General features: G+C 47.2%; 5 protein-coding genes across 5 annotated transcripts; 2 read left to right on the forward strand and 3 right to left on the reverse strand.

Moving 5' to 3' along the window:
- Window positions 1-2,725: 2,725 nt before the first annotated feature.
- Window positions 2,726-3,688, forward strand: LACBIDRAFT_329337 (uncharacterized protein; the record flags this gene model as incomplete). Its single annotated transcript, XM_001883409.1, has 3 exons — window positions 2,726-2,946; window positions 3,083-3,310; window positions 3,421-3,688. The coding sequence occupies 3 exons, from the start codon at window positions 2,726-2,728 to the stop codon at window positions 3,686-3,688; spliced, it is 717 nt and encodes a 238-aa protein (XP_001883444.1).
- A 161-nt stretch (window positions 3,689-3,849) lies between these two features.
- LACBIDRAFT_329338 (uncharacterized protein) lies at window positions 3,850-7,686 on the reverse strand (the record flags this gene model as incomplete). The annotated part of the gene is made up of 12 exons (XM_001883517.1): window positions 3,850-4,025; window positions 4,187-4,358; window positions 4,415-4,864; window positions 4,914-5,094; window positions 5,148-5,275; window positions 5,335-5,735; window positions 5,808-6,037; window positions 6,156-6,521; window positions 6,818-6,890; window positions 6,940-7,406; window positions 7,468-7,582; window positions 7,635-7,686. The coding sequence occupies 12 exons, from the start codon at window positions 7,684-7,686 to the stop codon at window positions 3,850-3,852; spliced, it is 2,811 nt and encodes a 936-aa protein (XP_001883552.1).
- Window positions 7,687-8,743: 1,057 nt separating this feature from the next.
- On the reverse strand, window positions 8,744-10,634 carry LACBIDRAFT_329339 (uncharacterized protein; the record flags this gene model as incomplete). Its single annotated transcript, XM_001883518.1, has 5 exons — window positions 8,744-8,802; window positions 9,237-9,252; window positions 9,369-9,391; window positions 9,541-10,493; window positions 10,549-10,634. 5 exons carry the CDS (start codon window positions 10,632-10,634, stop codon window positions 8,744-8,746), a joined length of 1,137 nt encoding a protein of 378 aa, XP_001883553.1.
- A 980-nt stretch (window positions 10,635-11,614) lies between these two features.
- On the forward strand, window positions 11,615-14,727 carry LACBIDRAFT_329340 (uncharacterized protein; the record flags this gene model as incomplete). The annotated part of the gene is made up of 7 exons (XM_001883410.1): window positions 11,615-11,675; window positions 11,757-12,433; window positions 12,490-13,239; window positions 13,292-13,589; window positions 13,686-13,941; window positions 13,995-14,094; window positions 14,149-14,727. 7 exons carry the CDS (start codon window positions 11,615-11,617, stop codon window positions 14,725-14,727), a joined length of 2,721 nt encoding a protein of 906 aa, XP_001883445.1.
- Window positions 14,728-14,828: 101 nt separating this feature from the next.
- On the reverse strand, window positions 14,829-16,741 carry LACBIDRAFT_302478 (uncharacterized protein; the record flags this gene model as incomplete). Its single annotated transcript, XM_001883519.1, has 4 exons — window positions 14,829-15,451; window positions 15,504-15,996; window positions 16,053-16,685; window positions 16,733-16,741. The coding sequence occupies 4 exons, from the start codon at window positions 16,739-16,741 to the stop codon at window positions 14,829-14,831; spliced, it is 1,758 nt and encodes a 585-aa protein (XP_001883554.1).
- Window positions 16,742-16,960: the final 219 nt, after the last annotated feature.

Genomic DNA, 16,960 nt, shown 5'->3' on the forward strand with positions numbered 1-16,960 from the left:
GCGTGTCCCAAAGGGAGGATATACGTACAGCAGCACACTCCCCGAAAGGGGATAAGGCTCATCCTCGACACGGTGTTGAGGATGAGAGGGTGTGCAGTTTGCGAGCGACACAGTTGGACACATCCCAATCGGGTGGGGTGACGAACCCGATGTCACACGTCACTACCCCTTCTCTTCTCACTACCCCCACGAAACGCAACGAGCGCGGACCACGACCGTCGACGATTGGCCACGAGGACCAACCGCCAGGATCGACGGACGACGGCGAGGCTCCACTAACCTCCACAGGGCCCACCACCAGGATCTACGAATGGCCACGAGGGCTCCACCACGATCGACGAGGGCCCACCACCAGGATCGATGAATGGTTACGATAGCCCATCACCATGACCGATGACGAGTGCCCACCACAACGAATGGCCACGCGGGCCCACCACCAACCCCGGCAAACGGCCCACAACAACCAACGAATGGCCAAGAGCACCACCAACGATCCCCAGCCCGTTCCCATCCCCCAAATGCGACTGTGAACAAACACGAACACCAGCCCGAACGCGAGTACCCCCACCACATTCACGTCCATGAAGCGAGCCACAACACGAACACCCGCAATGCCTGCCAACAACCAGATCCACCGACAACGAGTGCGGGTGCCGAGGACTTAGTATTCGGGAGAGGGCATGCAGCGTTGATAGGGCAGTGCGGGAATCGCCAATTGTAGATTAGCAAGGGATTATTGGAGGGGACAGGTGGTGTCCCTACCTTCCTCCTACCTTCCTACTTCTACATAGTATGCATACCTTCCCATATAAGTAATTGTTTTTCTCGTACATGAGGAATACATATTTTTTCCATATTATCCTGCCATTTACCCGGGCACAGAAGGACTTGTAAAAAAAAAGAAAAGAGAAGTTGGACACATCTCAATGTGTCGAACACACGTAAAATCGACACACTAAAGAGCAGGAACACATTGGGAACACACCAATGTGTCGGCAATTCACCGTATGTGTCGTGTTATGACCCTATGTGTCGCTGTCCCGATTTGGGGAGTGTGTCATTATTCGTATACACTGGTCGAGTGCTTACAGACACTTTCAGTCTTCAAAGGCACCTTCTTACGGATCTCGATGCGATGCTAATCTATATATAGATGGCAGCGCCGAGCGACCGAGGCCTTGAAGGCCAATTAGCTATTGCCAAAGAATTGGCCTTAGTACCGTTGGCGGCTGGGCTCAGGTCTAAAATCTTTTCGGAAGGAAGGATTTCAAGATGCTTCTTGACGTGATGGGGTCCTCGCTACATTGCGACCATGACATTGGTCGACAATTCGGTGTGACCTCATAATTAATCAAGTGTGACCTCTACCATTATACACGCCAAGATAGTATGTTTCGTCTTTTTGCTGCTTGTGCGGAGACTTGCATGCAAAAACTAGTTAGTCCAATGATATGTCTATAGAAAAGAAAGATGTCTACCGTTGGCCTAAAAAATAGGCGGATGTTTATGAAATAGCAGGTTGCCAGTAGTTGCACTGGGCTTGAATCAAAACCCCAGCCTTTGCATGATAGATGCGGTTGGTTATACAGCCCGATCAGACCACTTCACCATAGCTCAACTTATAGCATGTAAATAGAAAGAAGTATTATGGGTCTAAGCCTGCTTGATATCAGCGGCCTCGCGCGGCATAACGAAGTTGATGTGTCATCATGTTTCTGTAACACTTCCTTCTTAACCGACCATGGCCCGCTCGTTACTGGCTGGCATTTAAGTGGATGGTATGCCGTGCGCCGCCTGCGTTACTCTGGTTTTACCGTGTGACCTCGAGGGTGCGGTTCCCCCCACAAGGTTTTCTCTTCGCTTGGATTTGAGTAAGCTTGTCGATAACATGGGTACGCGGGTTGATGTCAATTCTCTAAGCGCATGTATTGACTGCCCTCCAGTTCCTCACTCCCTCATGACTGGCTTTGCCCCCTGACAGCTCATGGCAGCCAATAGTATGGCACCATGGCAGTGCCCGAGCTCACACAACAAATGTTCAACGCCAACAACGTGCGACAATCTCAAAGCCAGGATAAGACGATGAAGGAGGGTACGTACCGTCTGGTGTTTCACAGGGGTTATTCGTTTATTGTCATCCAGAATCCTCAGTCCCCTAATCAACAGCGTTATAGACCAAGAGATTCGAAGAATTCTCTTCGCTACAAGCAGCTCAAGGATGGCCGCATCCTTTTGGGTTACAATGTCCACAAGGTGTCTACTCTCCTAGCCAGCACTAGAAGCCCTTAGGGGTCTGATGCAATCAAATAGTGCACGGAGCACTGCTGCAGGTCGGGTAGGCATGTTTCACTGTAAACAAATGGTAAGTACTCCCTGTCGTGTGGAGTCTTGAATAACTAAACGAACCTTTGTATTGGCAGTTCTTGAACACCCCCAATGCCATTCAACATACTACACGGCCTGCAATCCCTCAGGCTTCGACACGGTGTATCGCCATCTCTACGCGCGGGTCGCTTGCGGACATTGGATGGCGTTGGGTCGCGGTTGAGAATCTCTAGAAGAGAAGAATAAAAACGTTCGTTAAGTCTTTCAAGACGTTAAGCACAAAGAAGTACTTACCCGTTTCGTTTTCAGCCATCACCACCTCTTGAAACCTGCCTTGTGGGTCGACACGCCACCGCCTCATATCGACGTCCGCCTTCTCTCGTCTTTTCCTTTTCCCTTCATGTGTTGTCGATTCCACCACGTTGTCCTGCATCCCTCCAGGCACGAAGACGACACGTCTACTTGCACAAACCGTGCCTGTGCCTCTGTCGACGCGTTCCCACCCAATCCATGGTGCCCTGCGCCCCTCCAGGTCCCAAGACGACATATTGTCGTCCGCGAAACGGCACATCCTGCCCCGCGGCTTCTGCACCCCTTCCACCTTGATATGGGTGTTCCAGGGTACAATATGACGTATTTCCGCCTGCTAAACTCCTTCTCAACATTGGCAATGCACAAATTGACTGTGGCATGCGAGGGTGAAGATGCGGGGAGTTCTTAAAGTGAGATCGGGCACTTGCAATTACGAAGAAGACAGGCGGCTACAGCGCCAGGATCTACCACTCGCGCAAAGCTTCAGATTATGCGCAGAGGGGCTCGGGTCGTCACGTTTATGCTCGAACACCCCCTCTGATCCATCCGATCGACGACGACATCGCTACAGCGCCAAGTTCACCCAAGCTCAAAACCTCCGCGCATCCGCATACTTTACCAAACGCCATCCACTTGCGCTTGATCTCTTCACACAGGTAGTCGCACTAACAGCGTAAGTATGTTTGTCTTCATTCCTGGAAGGACTCGCTAATGCCCCCTACTGCGAAATGTGTCTACATGCGCTAACAATGATGCCGACGCTACTCTGACCCCTCACTGCAGACTCGGCCCTGCTGATTCGACGCTTCGTTCATCAGGAACGAAATACTACCGCGATGCTTCCTATTCCATGGTTTATCTGCCGCTTGATGTTCAAAATTGTTATACCCAGAAGGGCTGGGAGACGAGTCCTTCTCCTCCACAACAGCATCCCGCAAGTGGAGCGCTCCACAAATCCAGTTACTTTTGCAAGCAACGCTATGGTTCTTCAAGAGGTCTTGAAGTTTTTTGGGCCCACCATCCCAATACTCATGGCAACTGTTATTCGTAGTCGCACTACAATGATCAAGGTTCATTCCTAGTAATATAAAATTTATGAATCAGAAACATACGTATGGCCTTGGGGATCGACCAAACACATGACCTTGTCATGGTCAAACATGCCTGAAAACCATTGAACAGATGAGAAAAGCTTGATAAATTAGGGAAATGTCAAATCTTGCCTTGAAGATCACATAGGATAATGTTTTGTTGGGTGTAAACGGCTGTGAAATGAGAGAATGCGTGCACAGCTCTGGTGAGATGATCATCAGCATCTCCAAATTCGTCGTTCCCTGTGAACTTCTTGATTTTTCCATCGAATTTGCCACAGGGTAACAGACGTGTGGCTATGAAAGTGTTATGGGTTAAATGACGGCTATGGGATGAAAGACTTGGGCTCAAGCTCCCAAGGATCGAGCCATTAAAGTTAAAGTAAAACTCTGAATAAAATTTTACATTGTGAATCATTGGTAAATCGAATTGAATGAAAGGAGGAATTTATTCCCACCTGGTAGCGTGTTGGCACCCGATTCACGAGCATAGTTGTCAAATTCATGCTTCAGGGTGTCGCCTATGCATAACAGGGCGTACTCGGCTTGCAAAACGCTCTTTACGGCACTGCTGTCCATGTAAGAATCAATTGGCTGTGTTAAGACATATTCTTTTCCTGAAAATCTCGCCTTCAACGAAAGGTTAATGAGGTGTAACATGTAAAATAACAAAATTAAACACGGACATATATTCCTTGTTTTGTAGAGCCTTCGCCAACATATCCATCGTCGCCAGCTTTTTCCCAATTGGCCGCAATTTGTATCTCTTCCGTAGTCTCTGATGTTACAAAATGTACATTGAGGCCGTCTTTAAGGGAATAGGTTGCCTTGGTTCGTAAAAACGAGCAAGTCACCATTTTGATATCGCGAGTCCATTTGGGGGGGGCAGTAGTCGGCCGGAAAGCACTTTTCAGTACCACACGATTATTGACATGCTGGGGAACATCTGGTACAGCAAAAACAAATGAAGTTTGGGTCGGCCTAGCGGAGACTTGATGGCTAGAGCTGGAGGCCAGCCCGGTTCTCTGTTTTTTGCTTCTCAATCCGAAAGTTGAGGTTGCCTTCGTAAAAGAAGACACTCTCGATTTGCTTGGGAGGCGGTACGACTCAGCGGAATGTTGATAACCGTCATGGAACTAATCATGTTTAGACAAAGGAAGAAGAGAAAACGACATTCCCACTCACGACTTGGTTCTCAAAAAAGGCAAAGCGTATTTCAATTTTTTTGTCCTTTAACATCGTTTCAGCCACTAATTTCCCCTTGACAAATTCATGGTAAAACTGTTCCATAGGAAGCCTTTGATCAAAGTGTTCAAGCGACGAGTATTTTTGCTGGTTTTCATGAGCATAGAGGCTAATATTCGCCCTAAAACCGTTCATCGGCACTAGAAGTGCAAATTTCAAGATCGTAGTACTTACCACGTCAACATATCGGCATCAGGATATTGATCCACAAATGGTTTCCGGACCATGCCCAACAGTGTCCCAAGTGCATCTTTCGTCTCAGTTTCTGGGCTAAAGACGTGAACGACTCGGATGGGCTCAATCTAGAAACACCGGAATCACCAGGATTAAATTGATATGATTTATATGCGAGTAATCCAACCTTTGTCATCTTTCCTTGTTCGGGAATCTTCCAAAGCGTTGCACCAACTTTAATCCCAGTACCAACCAGATTGGCTTCTTCTCTTTTCGCCTTCCGTTCCACCACAACAGTTTGCGCTTTGCTTAAGTTCTTGAGTTTGTTGAGACCTCCTTCTACTCCACGTGCAGTGCTGGGCTTATTCAATCGGGGATCCGAAGCTTGCGCTTGATATCCTTGGGCGGAACTTATGATAGCCGATGCGCGTTCTGTCAAACTAACAGTACCCCCCATATCTGTCGCATTCTGCTCCAATAAAAGTGGCGTGACTCCTTGTATCCTGAGAATGGTTGTTGGTATGTGGGGTGCTTTCTCTGTTCCACTCGAAATAAGTGCATCTTCGTTGTAGAAAAACTGGCACCGTACTGTATGTCTTGATGCACCCATTGCAAAGAGGGTTTTTGATCAGACTGGAGGTGAGACCACAACCAACACACTGTGGTTTGTCCTATTTAAGATTTTGGCTTTTAGTGGGCCCCAAGATTGCGGCATAGTAAGGCATACATTGATGGCTGTGATTTCGGGGACTGAGATTCCAGGTACCCGCAGAGTGCATTTACCACACCGAACCCCTGCTTCATTGTCCTGGTCGGCCAGAAGTGGAAAGTCAATACCACAGTATGAACACTTAGCCATTGCGATGAGCACAGTGAAAGGTGTTGAAGAGCTGAAAAAAAAAAAGACAGGCCACGTCACACAGACCTGAGCCCAGGTTGATTGTGATCAATTGATGAAGGATGGGAGGCAATCTGCTCATTATTAAAAACCAGAAAAAGTGAAATTACATGTAGAACAATGGAAGAAGGGCCTCGAAAATATGCCACGCATTATGTATGGTCAGCTCTGTGACGCCTAAGGACTGGTACACAATTTCCGCCTTCTCTGAGAACTCTGGGGATGCAAAAGCAAGGAGGGCATCGCCACCCATGAACTCTTTGATTTCGAATACAATCTTGAGTTGATCGTCGTTGAGAGGGAGTAGCTTGTCTACCAGGCCGAAGTTCTGCGGCAAGAAGAATGCCTCATTCCGAGAGCAACCAGAGGGACCAGCCTTTTCATTATCTTTACGCATCTTCTGTCCATTTCGCATTTCGGTGAAACCATCGAGTGCGAGCTGGAGAGTTTTAGACCAAAGCCACTGGCTCAATTGACTAATAAAATAGAATATGCAATCAATACTGAGCAAGCGATGCATAAAACGACACTTATGAATGAACTGGGTCTTCAGGTTTGAAGTTTCCGGATGGGGGTCCCTTTTGGTACTCCGTGACAGCATTGTCACCAAAATCAAGGCGCAGTCGCAGCCAAGACCGCTTGATTGAGATATTGTGCACACTTCGAAGATAACAGTGAGCAGGCAGCGTACCAATGTCGTAGTCAGGATGAAAAATTTGGCTGCAGAGACATGAGGACGATAGATTAGAATTATCATGAAAGGAAACTGCACCGAAGAGCATTAACAAGCCCATACAGTTGTGTCGTTTCTGAGCCGCAATCAGTACTAAACTGGAGAGGAAGCCCTGAGCGCGACGTCAGTTTCAATATAAGGATGTGGTAATAATCACGTACCTTTGTATTTGAGGACGAGGCAAAGAAATAAATAGCCGATTATGTCACCCATTCGATTGCTTGGAACAACCCGTGCAGCGAGCCATCTCGCTGTTGCATCATCGACGACAGCCCATATTGGGAAACCTATCTTATAGAGCTTATCGTGGCCGTCGCCTGACCACCTCTCGTGGACGCCAATTGGTGCCTTGGGTACACGGTGGATCCTCTTTGCCCCCGGCTCATGAGCAAGAAACACATCCACATCATGAAGGTGCATGATGCCAGATATAGTGTCACGCGCCAATTGAATACCCTGGTCGTGGGCAATGTGATTTTTGATAGTCCCGAGCCCTTGTCCTTTCGAAGGGTCTCTGTCAAGCTGTTGTAAAACAACTTGCTCTTTCTCCTTTTTGGTGAGCTTTTGCAGTTTGGAACGAGGTCCCAATAACTGAAGGTCATTCCTCCGACGCTTGATAGAAGAGACACTGATCAAGTGCACGATTTTAAGTTATTAGGCTGAAAGATGTTCGACAATAAATGGATTACCTGGCTGAAATCCCGTACTCTGCAAACAGCCTCTGCTTTATACGGCTATTACTGGACAATCCCTCGCGATGAAATTTCGTCAGCGCTTCAGCGAGACGAGGGTCATCCACAGACGCTAAACTGTTTTTAGGACATTGTAATCAAACATATTGAGATGATATACGCACGGACAGTAGCATGTTGATTTTTACCCATAGGGTTGCGGTTATGGGACGACATTCGTTGAAGGTGCCGGCAAAGACAAAACAATAGTTAAGGGACAAGCAGAGGGTGACAAGCGCGATTTGGCTATCGAAATGTCAACGGGACGGTGATAACGCCGAAGTGAGCACGGTACAGGATGGCAAGCACTGGAAGAAAACTGCAGTTCGACCGTTGAAAGGGTCTTCAACTGATCACTGAGGTGAACAAGCAGACTATTTATATAAGTTGTACACAACCGCAACTGCTGTGAGATGAATTGCGGCATTCAATTTGCGGGCAGTCCATGTGGATGGTAGTTCTGAATTGGAGTTGCAGAACTGCATATCAGGTCAGGTAGCACCTTTAAGTTTCATATGAGTATGAGTGTAAATTTCGGGACAATAGGAATCAAACAGAAAGTAATGCACCTTGCCGCCGCCTGGAGTCAAAAGGCCGCTGCTGCGATGCCAAGGACACCGCCAAATCGGGTTCTTCTATCACACCTGGGCTTGCCTTCGAGGCACAGGCGTGCACTAAATCACCTCGAGAACAGGTTTCTTGGCACGTCTCACAGAAGATGAGGACTAGCCACAGAAAATTATGTACGTGTGCCTGGTGTTCTCCTGCCATGGGCTTTCCAACTTGTCTGGGCGCTTGCACTGGTACTTGGGATGACGACAAAAGTTGTAGTTATATTATTTCGCAAAGGTATGACCTTGTGCATCCCAACCATCTCAACCTTCGTAAACTTCCTCATTCATACAAGAGTAATCCGCACAGGCATCCTTTCGGAACCATAAGTGAGATTTCAAAAGAAAGATAGGAAAACATATGGCTGAGCGCTCCGCAGAAAATGTATTGATAGAAAACACACACTGCAGCTCGCTAGAATAGGTCACTTTACATGGAAAGGACTTCTTCAAATCGAGGGTGTTGAGAGAGCCATAAGGGAACATCTCGAGTATACGTGTGAGTGCTATGCAGAAAACGTATTGATAGAAAACACACTGCAGCTCGCTAAAATGGGTCACTTTACATGGAAAGGACGTCAATTGGCTGGGATCATACAGCGAAGCTTTTATTCAATTCACAGTTAATCCATGCGTGCACGTTGGAGTCGCCGCAGCTTCTGAATATCAAAGAAAGTAGTACCTAGAAATTTACGTGTGAGATTAGTGAAAAGAACGGTGGAAACAACACACTCTAACTGAAATCAGGCCATGCTTGGTGCGAGGGCTTTTGCTCATTCAAATCGAGGGTGTTGAGAGAGACATAAGAAAATACAATCGACGACGGACGTGGCCAAAAACAGGGTGGTAACATCACATGACCACACCATGAGTTATGACTTCAAGTTCCAAAGATATCATTCAATATACTTCATATAATGGAAATAAAGTGTTTTCCAAGTGTTTTCTTTCGCAGAAAACATATGAAAGTCCAATCTACGGCTACAGACTTTCCAAACAATCAATATGAATACTTATGTGGATATGCAAAGAGGTTTTCGTTAAGTTTTCATATGACTTTCAAGAAGAAATACTGAAACAGTACTGAAACCAGCTGTTTATTCACGGAAAACATACGTGTTGTCACCCATGCCTACAGGCAGCTATTAGTTTTCATTTCATATTGTCACGCACTCAGAATTCGTGAAGAAGCGGTGCCAGTTCCCCCAAACACCCCTCGGAAATCAACTTCTCTTACCAAATACAGACCTGAGCCCAGCCGCCAATGGTACCTTAGAAGGCTTCGATCACTAATAACTGTCATGCCTTAGGTGGGATCGCACATGATCAAATCCTTGTCGTCTGTATCGTCTGATTCCACAGCGGAAACTTAGGTAGGTGAGCACCCATGATTAATCAGCGGACACGTCAGAAAACTTACCAAGGAAATTGTTACCGGGAGAGGGTGACGGCGTAGTGGCATTCATAAACATGAATTTGTCTAGAATCTTGTCGACTCTAAGATCAAGCAATCTCAAGATGCGTAGGGTAACTGGAACACGCATTCTTTTGATCTGATCGCGGATGGCAGCGATTTGAGCATCAAGCTCCTTGCGCTGAGAGGGATCCTTGCTAGAAGCTTGTTTTAAGCTTTTTAACAACTGGTCCAGACTATATCGCAGCTGTCGACCCACCTCGGTGTCAGGAATAAGTTTCCTTGCTTCCACCAACTCCTCTTGTATTTGAAGAGCATCCATTTTTCCTATTTCAACGCCTGCGATTATTGGTGCAATCACATCCCAGGCAGATTCCTGAGAATCCTCGAATTTCCGGACGGTCGATCCGCCATCCATCATCTCCTTCCAGTAATCGTCTTTGAGCTGCTCAGTCCGACTCTCTCCGTCCTTCTGGTAGATATCCGACCACTTCGTCGTGCAGAGAACCACACAGTCCAGAGCGTTTTTGCCGCACAGTGTCTGAAAGACATTAACTGGGGGGTTATTCATAGTTGGCCCCAACATGCATGTTGATGATATGTCTTGAAGGTAAACAATACCAGCGAGCTTCGTCTCCCCTTTATGCACATCACTGTCTTGGGAACCGTACATAGTTTTAAGCCAGGAACCGATGTCACGCAGGGTATTAACATCATCGACGTCAGGGGTGTCCACGAGAACCAATCTTCTGTCCTTAAGAAGATCGCTTTGTGAAGAATCGATAACGACTGGGAGGAGCTTGGCCATGTGGGACGACGTAGTAAGGTCGTGACGGACGGGTATTACCTCCTTTCCTGCGACCCGATTAATGAACTGGAGCCGCAAATTCATATAGAAAAGGTTGTTGAAGCATGAAGCTCTTACAGTGCTTTTTCCTACACCAGCTCGGCCCACTATTCTGGGAAATATTCAATATTAGACTACGGCCGAGCGGATTGGAGATGGGAACACACGGAATAATAACGTCATTCGCTTCTGGCTTCCAACCTCGCGAAAATAGAAAAGGTAGGAACGCTGGAAGGCGTTGTATATTCGACATGATTCTGCAAATGGCAAAGGAGAGAATGGGGGAAAGGTGTTGAAGGGGGAGCCTTCACTGTGTTGTGTTGTGTGGTTAAACCAGAGTTAAACAGCGAGGACTTGCAAGAAAAGTGCTGTCTGCGGGGAGGCTCCTGTCGGCAGGCTTGATGGTTGTGCTGCTTAACACAGCCATTTGACAAGGCATCCTCATGACCCAGACTCCGCTATCATATGGTGTTTATTCTGCACAAAAAATACGCGCCCCCCAAATTGTTAGTCTCGATACCAGCTGTTATGGATATGTACACTATTGGGGTGTAATTATATACTAGAGTTTGACATTGTTCCAATGTCAACAAAAACCTTGCTTGTATTTCATGAAAGCCCGCTATGGCGAGCACATAAAAATGAAATGAGAGTAAGTTTGTGATCTTTTATTGGCTGCTCATCGCCGAACCGCTTAAGCGGTTCGCTCCTCGCAGCCAATGGAAGTGGGTTCAAAATCTGTACTTACAAAAAGGTGTGATGTATCCCACAGTGGAGCCCTTGAGCACTGCAGGCTAAAACCCACTACTTACAGCTAAATGCAAAACCCTAGGAACCTCCCTAAAATTTCTAGTGTCTACTGTATACGACTGGGGCCAGTACGAGGTTGGTATGATGGCTTGGAAATAGACCTTGACAAGCAAGGTAAAACAAACACCAAACAAGTGGTGAAGTCTAGAGTGGTCCCTACGTTTCGGATGTAATAAAATAGAGATATATGACCTTGGGGAGGTACGCTTTGATGGCAAGCCCAACCATACAACATGCTGTACAGTCTAGAGCGGTCTACTATGTTTCGGATGTAATAAAATAGAGATATGACCTTGGGGAGGTACGCTTTGATGGCAAGCCCAACCACACAACATGCTGTACAGTCTAGAGCGGTCTACTACGTTTCGGATGTAATAAAAAGGATATATGACCTTGGGGGCCAGTACGACGGATTACATAAATATGACCGTGGAAATAGACCTTGACAAGCAAGGTAACCATAACGTCTGGAAGGACTTTATCAGTATGTGACAGAGAACTTTTTCAAGCTCCGACATCACCTCAAAGAGGAAATTTACGACACGTGCTTTCGTTGATAATCGAGGCGCGTCCATTGAGCACATCTCCACCTCGATTTCTATGAGCAGAAGCAAGCGCGCTCATGACGAGAACCTACCAGCTACTCCACAGAACCGTTCCTTTACGTTTGTCGATGGCTTCGCACCCAAAAAACCGCGTCTTTCTGCCAAGAACACCTGCCAGTTTACCTCTCAAGAAATACAGAACATTCAACGAGATCGCGAAGCCCAACGGCTAACGCAAGCGAGGGAGAAGGAAGAATTGGTGGCTAGGAAGAAGGAGGAGCTTGATGTTGAGCAGCTGAGAGTGGTTTGGCAGAGTATGCGAGGTGCAGGTTTCAAATCCTTGCATGACTACCTACACACCCTCTTCCATACCAGAGACCCCGTCCTTTCCGCTCAAGTCTCACGGATGCTCTCGTATCACGGATCCGAACTCCTTGACTCTATTCACGCATGCCATCCAGATATGGCCATCGATTGGGCCCTGAGTACTACTGCTGAACGTATCGAATCCGAGTGGAAGGTCCTCGTTAAGGAGTTCCAACCTGGCCAGGGTGCTCCGATTACAGACATTCTTGTGAGGTTCTCACTGCAGCGGGTTCTTGCACAAACACAGGTTCTTGCCCCAACACTATACGACCTTTTACAGCGGGTCAGTGGATCACACAAGTCCACTTTGGTACATAAGGACCGCAACCTGGTGAGTTCTCGCTAAAAGGTCAATTTATATGAACTCTTATTAACTTATGATTGTAGATAGTGGCAACTACAATTTGCATGCTCGTCAAGTCACACAATGACCACGCATCCGAGTTCCAAACAACGACATGCATGTATTTTCTCGCATGCGGCGCGTCACGGTCACTTTTTGACGTTCTCAACCACGCCGGTCTCACCCTTTCCTATACACAGGCTGTTGCTAAACTCAAGCAGCTCGGGGCAGAGCGTCTTGAGGAAATGCACGCCGTTTCACATACCCAGGCTGTGATGATTATCTGGGATAATCTGAACATCGCCTTCAATGTGACGGAACAACGTCATGATTTGAAGGCACATTTTGACAACGGGATGATGGCCACTCTCATCCCCCTTTTCGGGGTCGAGTTCGGTGGACTACTGCTTGACCTGTTGCCTCGTCGCAACAACCGCCTTCCGCTGTTGTCCTTTGGGCCAGCAGATCTTCTTCCGTCTTTGGAGGAAGCACGGCGTGTCGAGGATGGCCAACTTTGGCATATCCAAGACATCCTCTACGATGCCTTCCCTGATCTTTGTGACCGTTTTCGGCATGAGATTGAAGCAGCGCCCTCAGTCTATCAGATCCCTTTGCACAAAACGAAACAGTATCCCTTGCCTGCGATGCACATTGATGAGTCAAGTTTGGATGGAACTCTAGAGGTTCTCGACACCATCGTTACGCGCCACTTGAAGTTCACTGCGGAAGACCTCCAGAAGCACGGCATACTCATTTGTGCTGGAGATCAGCTCTCTAAGCTCCTCGTTGACAAGGTAAATCTTTCACTGATGCATGGTGAATGAAACTAAACTTTCTTGTGATCAGGTAGCTGCGGCACGTCGAGATGACTCAGACCTCCTCGAGAACGTGAGTCGATACACAAAAGGTCAAGATGGAGTGTTTCACATGAAGATGGCGGGTGACCATATGGTTACCAATGAACACTGGGGAAAACCCAATAGCAAATCACCTTGGTCACTTTGGAAGGTGAATACCCTGCTTGGACGTAAGGCTATGGTTGGAGGCTGGTCAGCGAAAACCCTCCCCCCTTTTCGGCTGTCTTGGGAACTTATACTCACGATGGCGTTACCCACCAACATCCTTGATGGTTTCCGGATCTACTGTGGGTATGCGACACTTGAAGAGTGGGTATCAAAGGTTCGGAGTACTGTGGAGGTTCGCAATGTTGTGCGAAAACTATTAGTAGAGCTTTGCTCAGCACGTCGCGTTCAGCGCTTGCGTCGACTCCCGCCAAAAAAGCGTGACGTGCCACTCGAGAACATTTGCCTCTTCAACCGTGATGCGCTTCTTCTCCGGCAGCTCAAATACGCAATCAAACGTGGCGATGTTGGTGCCATTCTTGACATTTGCACACACTGGATGGTGATGTTTCGTGGGACGGGGCGAATGCCCAAGTATGCGGATGCCCTCTTTCATTTGCTCATAGACCTAAAGACAATGCACCCTAAGCTACGGTAGGCTTTCATTGATTCATGTCATGTATTCAGTGACTGACTATGGCTCATAGAGAGGCTTGGCTCATGAACTGGCTTGCCAATCTCTCCGGTAAAGTTAATGGTTTCAAAGAAATGGACCTTCTACAAGAACATCAAAATTTCTGGGCCAAGGTACATTGAAGATACTTACTTGTGTGATTTGTCTTATCTTTTTGCATTTTTAAGATTATCTATTGTGCAAAAGGATCAAACCGCAGCTGGGAGTGGCTAGCTATGGTTTCAGTATCCATTTTTGCTCTACGCGATGTGATCCGACAGGTCCAATCAGAATATAAGACACTGTTCAACGCCACCTCTCATACCAGCCTGTCTGCTGAAGCTGACCTCAAGACTCTTCGAAGCTACCTCAAGAGCGAACAGCTGCAAACTTACAAGTTTGATCGGGACAACAACCAGTATGCCACTCCAGTTCGGGACCTCCTCGCAGTTGGTGCCGAGTACGCCAATAAGCCCAGCGCGTTCCGAAACTTCACATACACCCGCCGTAAGGCAACGAATTTCGGAGTCTCTGAAGGTCAAGTCACGATGGGTCCTACCGACAATGACAATCCCAACGATGAGGATGTTGCTGATTGTGATCTCGGTCATAACAGTTCAGAGTCCTTGATGGCTGAGGATATGATTTTCGATGGGAACAACAGTCCGTTCACATTTGACGAAGACGAGTACCCACCAGGAACGGACATTGGGGATTTCATTGCTATGACAAAAGAAATTGTGGATGAATTTTCGCGTTATGAATAGGTACGTCGCCTTATTTCAATTGTGATTGAAACTTACATTAACATTTGCGTATTACTAGAGCTTTACACATTCTTGCCCCTTCGTGCTCTATTGCCTGTACCTCAATTAGCCCTTCCCCGTGCTCTTGTTCCTCGCCCCCGTGTATTCCCTCTGATAGTTTGTGAAGCAGCTACGTTGGAAGGTCCGCCAGATTCTTCTTCAGACCCTCCAGGATAATGAGCATAGAAGCTTTCCGGTGTTATCACCTGGAATGGGGTTGCAAGTGCTTGTTGCCGTTGCTCTTCTGCAAGTGCTTCGTCGAATCCTTGATAGATGCGAGATAAACGGGTTAGGAGTAGTTTTCCATACTCATTCGGTCCATCTGCCACTGGATCATGACCATATGCCCATCGGACGTGTCGTCGTAATTCTGAGTAGGTATCAATGCGCTCACCACACGTAGCAATCTTCTCCACCACATCGTCACCCAACACTGTTGCTCCAGAAATACTCACGATACCTGGATATACCAGTTCAACCAGCTCTTCCTCTCGCCACTCATTGAGCTGATTACGAATGGCCTTTTCTTGTTTTTCAGGGATCTGTTTCTTTTTTCCCCGCTTCAGGCCAGGAGTTTTGGTAACTGCAATCTTCTCAACAGGAAAGAGGCGGGGGGTGCAGTTGTCACAGCAGCGGGTATTGGGAAGGGTCTGGAATGAAGATGTCGTTGGGTAGATGAGCTGGACTTCATCCAAAGTATGTGTGAGTAGTATGGGTATGCTGAGTAAATCACTCACGCTTTTTGTCATTCTTGAAGAAGGCATCCCACACATGCCGGCGACATTTATCGGTGGACACAAACATCGAGAGAAAACGCGCCTCGTACGTGTTGGTATCTTTTGAAAATTTCTTTTTCCGAGATTTTGCTGCCACAGTATCTTCTTCTTCTGGCTCGAAATCTTCTTCACCCCCAACTGCTTGAACGCGAATGCCCTCTTCATTGACAACCTCAGCTGGAAGGGCCGTGATATCTTCGCTGGCTAAAACCTCTTCAACATCACTGCCATGATTCTCTGCCTCGGGTCTCAGTAGTTCAGCCATTTCTTTCAAGCAGGCAAGAACCTCTTCATCTGTCGTTCCATTTTTTACCACGCTGCTTGGAACGATTAAGATGGCCTCTCCTAACTTGCTAAAATCTCTTGCAGCTCGACCCGCTTGTTGAACAAGAGCACAGAATGATGGAGGAAGACCCCAAAGGATGGTGTGTGAGATATTTCGCATATCACAACCCTTAATTTATCGCAGTCAAGATGACTGAATTTCTGACAAGAAACTAGTAGACGCACCATGCCCACTGCATCGGTGCAGAACAAGATTCTGATTTCACCGTTTTGGAGTTTTTCCTCCAGTTCCCGCTTTCGCTTTTGGCCAACTTTTGAGTGGTAGAGGGCAATGCAATCTGGGGCTATTCCGCAATCTTCAGCCCAGTCACGAAGGCGATCAGCAGCATCTTCAGCAACTGTCCGTTGATTACAGTAAACTAATGTCACCGGAATGTCCTCCGGCTTTGATGCATCCTTGGGGATGAGAAACTGTAAGTCTGCTTTGGATTCATCAGAATGTTGCATTGCTCTAACAGAGAGCGCAACGTTGGGGCGTGCATTTGATACGCTGATGACTTTCACTGACTGTGAAAGTCGCAACTTCCGACGGATATCATCTAGGATGTGATCGGGGAGTGTTGCAGATGCAACAACAATTGGGACATTTTTGGGAAAGCAGCCACGCAATATTCCAAGGTTTCCATAATCGGGACGGAAGGTTCCTCCCCACAATGTCATGCAGTGGGCCTCATCAATACAAAGCGCACGCAACCTTGTGTAAAAGCCTTCCTTTGACGTAACTCCCTTTTGAAATGAAGTTGAAATGGCAATCTCAGGTGAGACTACAACTTGTCGAAACTTTCTGTTCACAATATCCTAAGTATCGGTTAGCAATGAACATAAACAGAGGATCAAATACGCACCTCATACATTTGCTTCATGCCAACATGTGCTATAGTTTCTGCACAAACAGCAACTGTAGGAATATCAGCTGTGTCGGCTTACTTGCAGGTCAGTCAAATATCTCTGTTGTTTGAATTGCTTTACCTGGTCTATCATCAGCGCCGTGAGGGGAGAAATTGTCAGGATTATCTCTGTTCCCGTCTCATCCAACAGCAGGGGAAGGGAAAAACACAGGGTCTTTCCACTTC

This window comes from Laccaria bicolor, genomic scaffold, assembly GCF_000143565.1.
Source record: "Laccaria bicolor S238N-H82 LACBIscaffold_21 genomic scaffold, whole genome shotgun sequence".
Lineage (NCBI taxonomy): Eukaryota > Fungi > Basidiomycota > Agaricomycetes > Agaricales > Hydnangiaceae > Laccaria > Laccaria bicolor.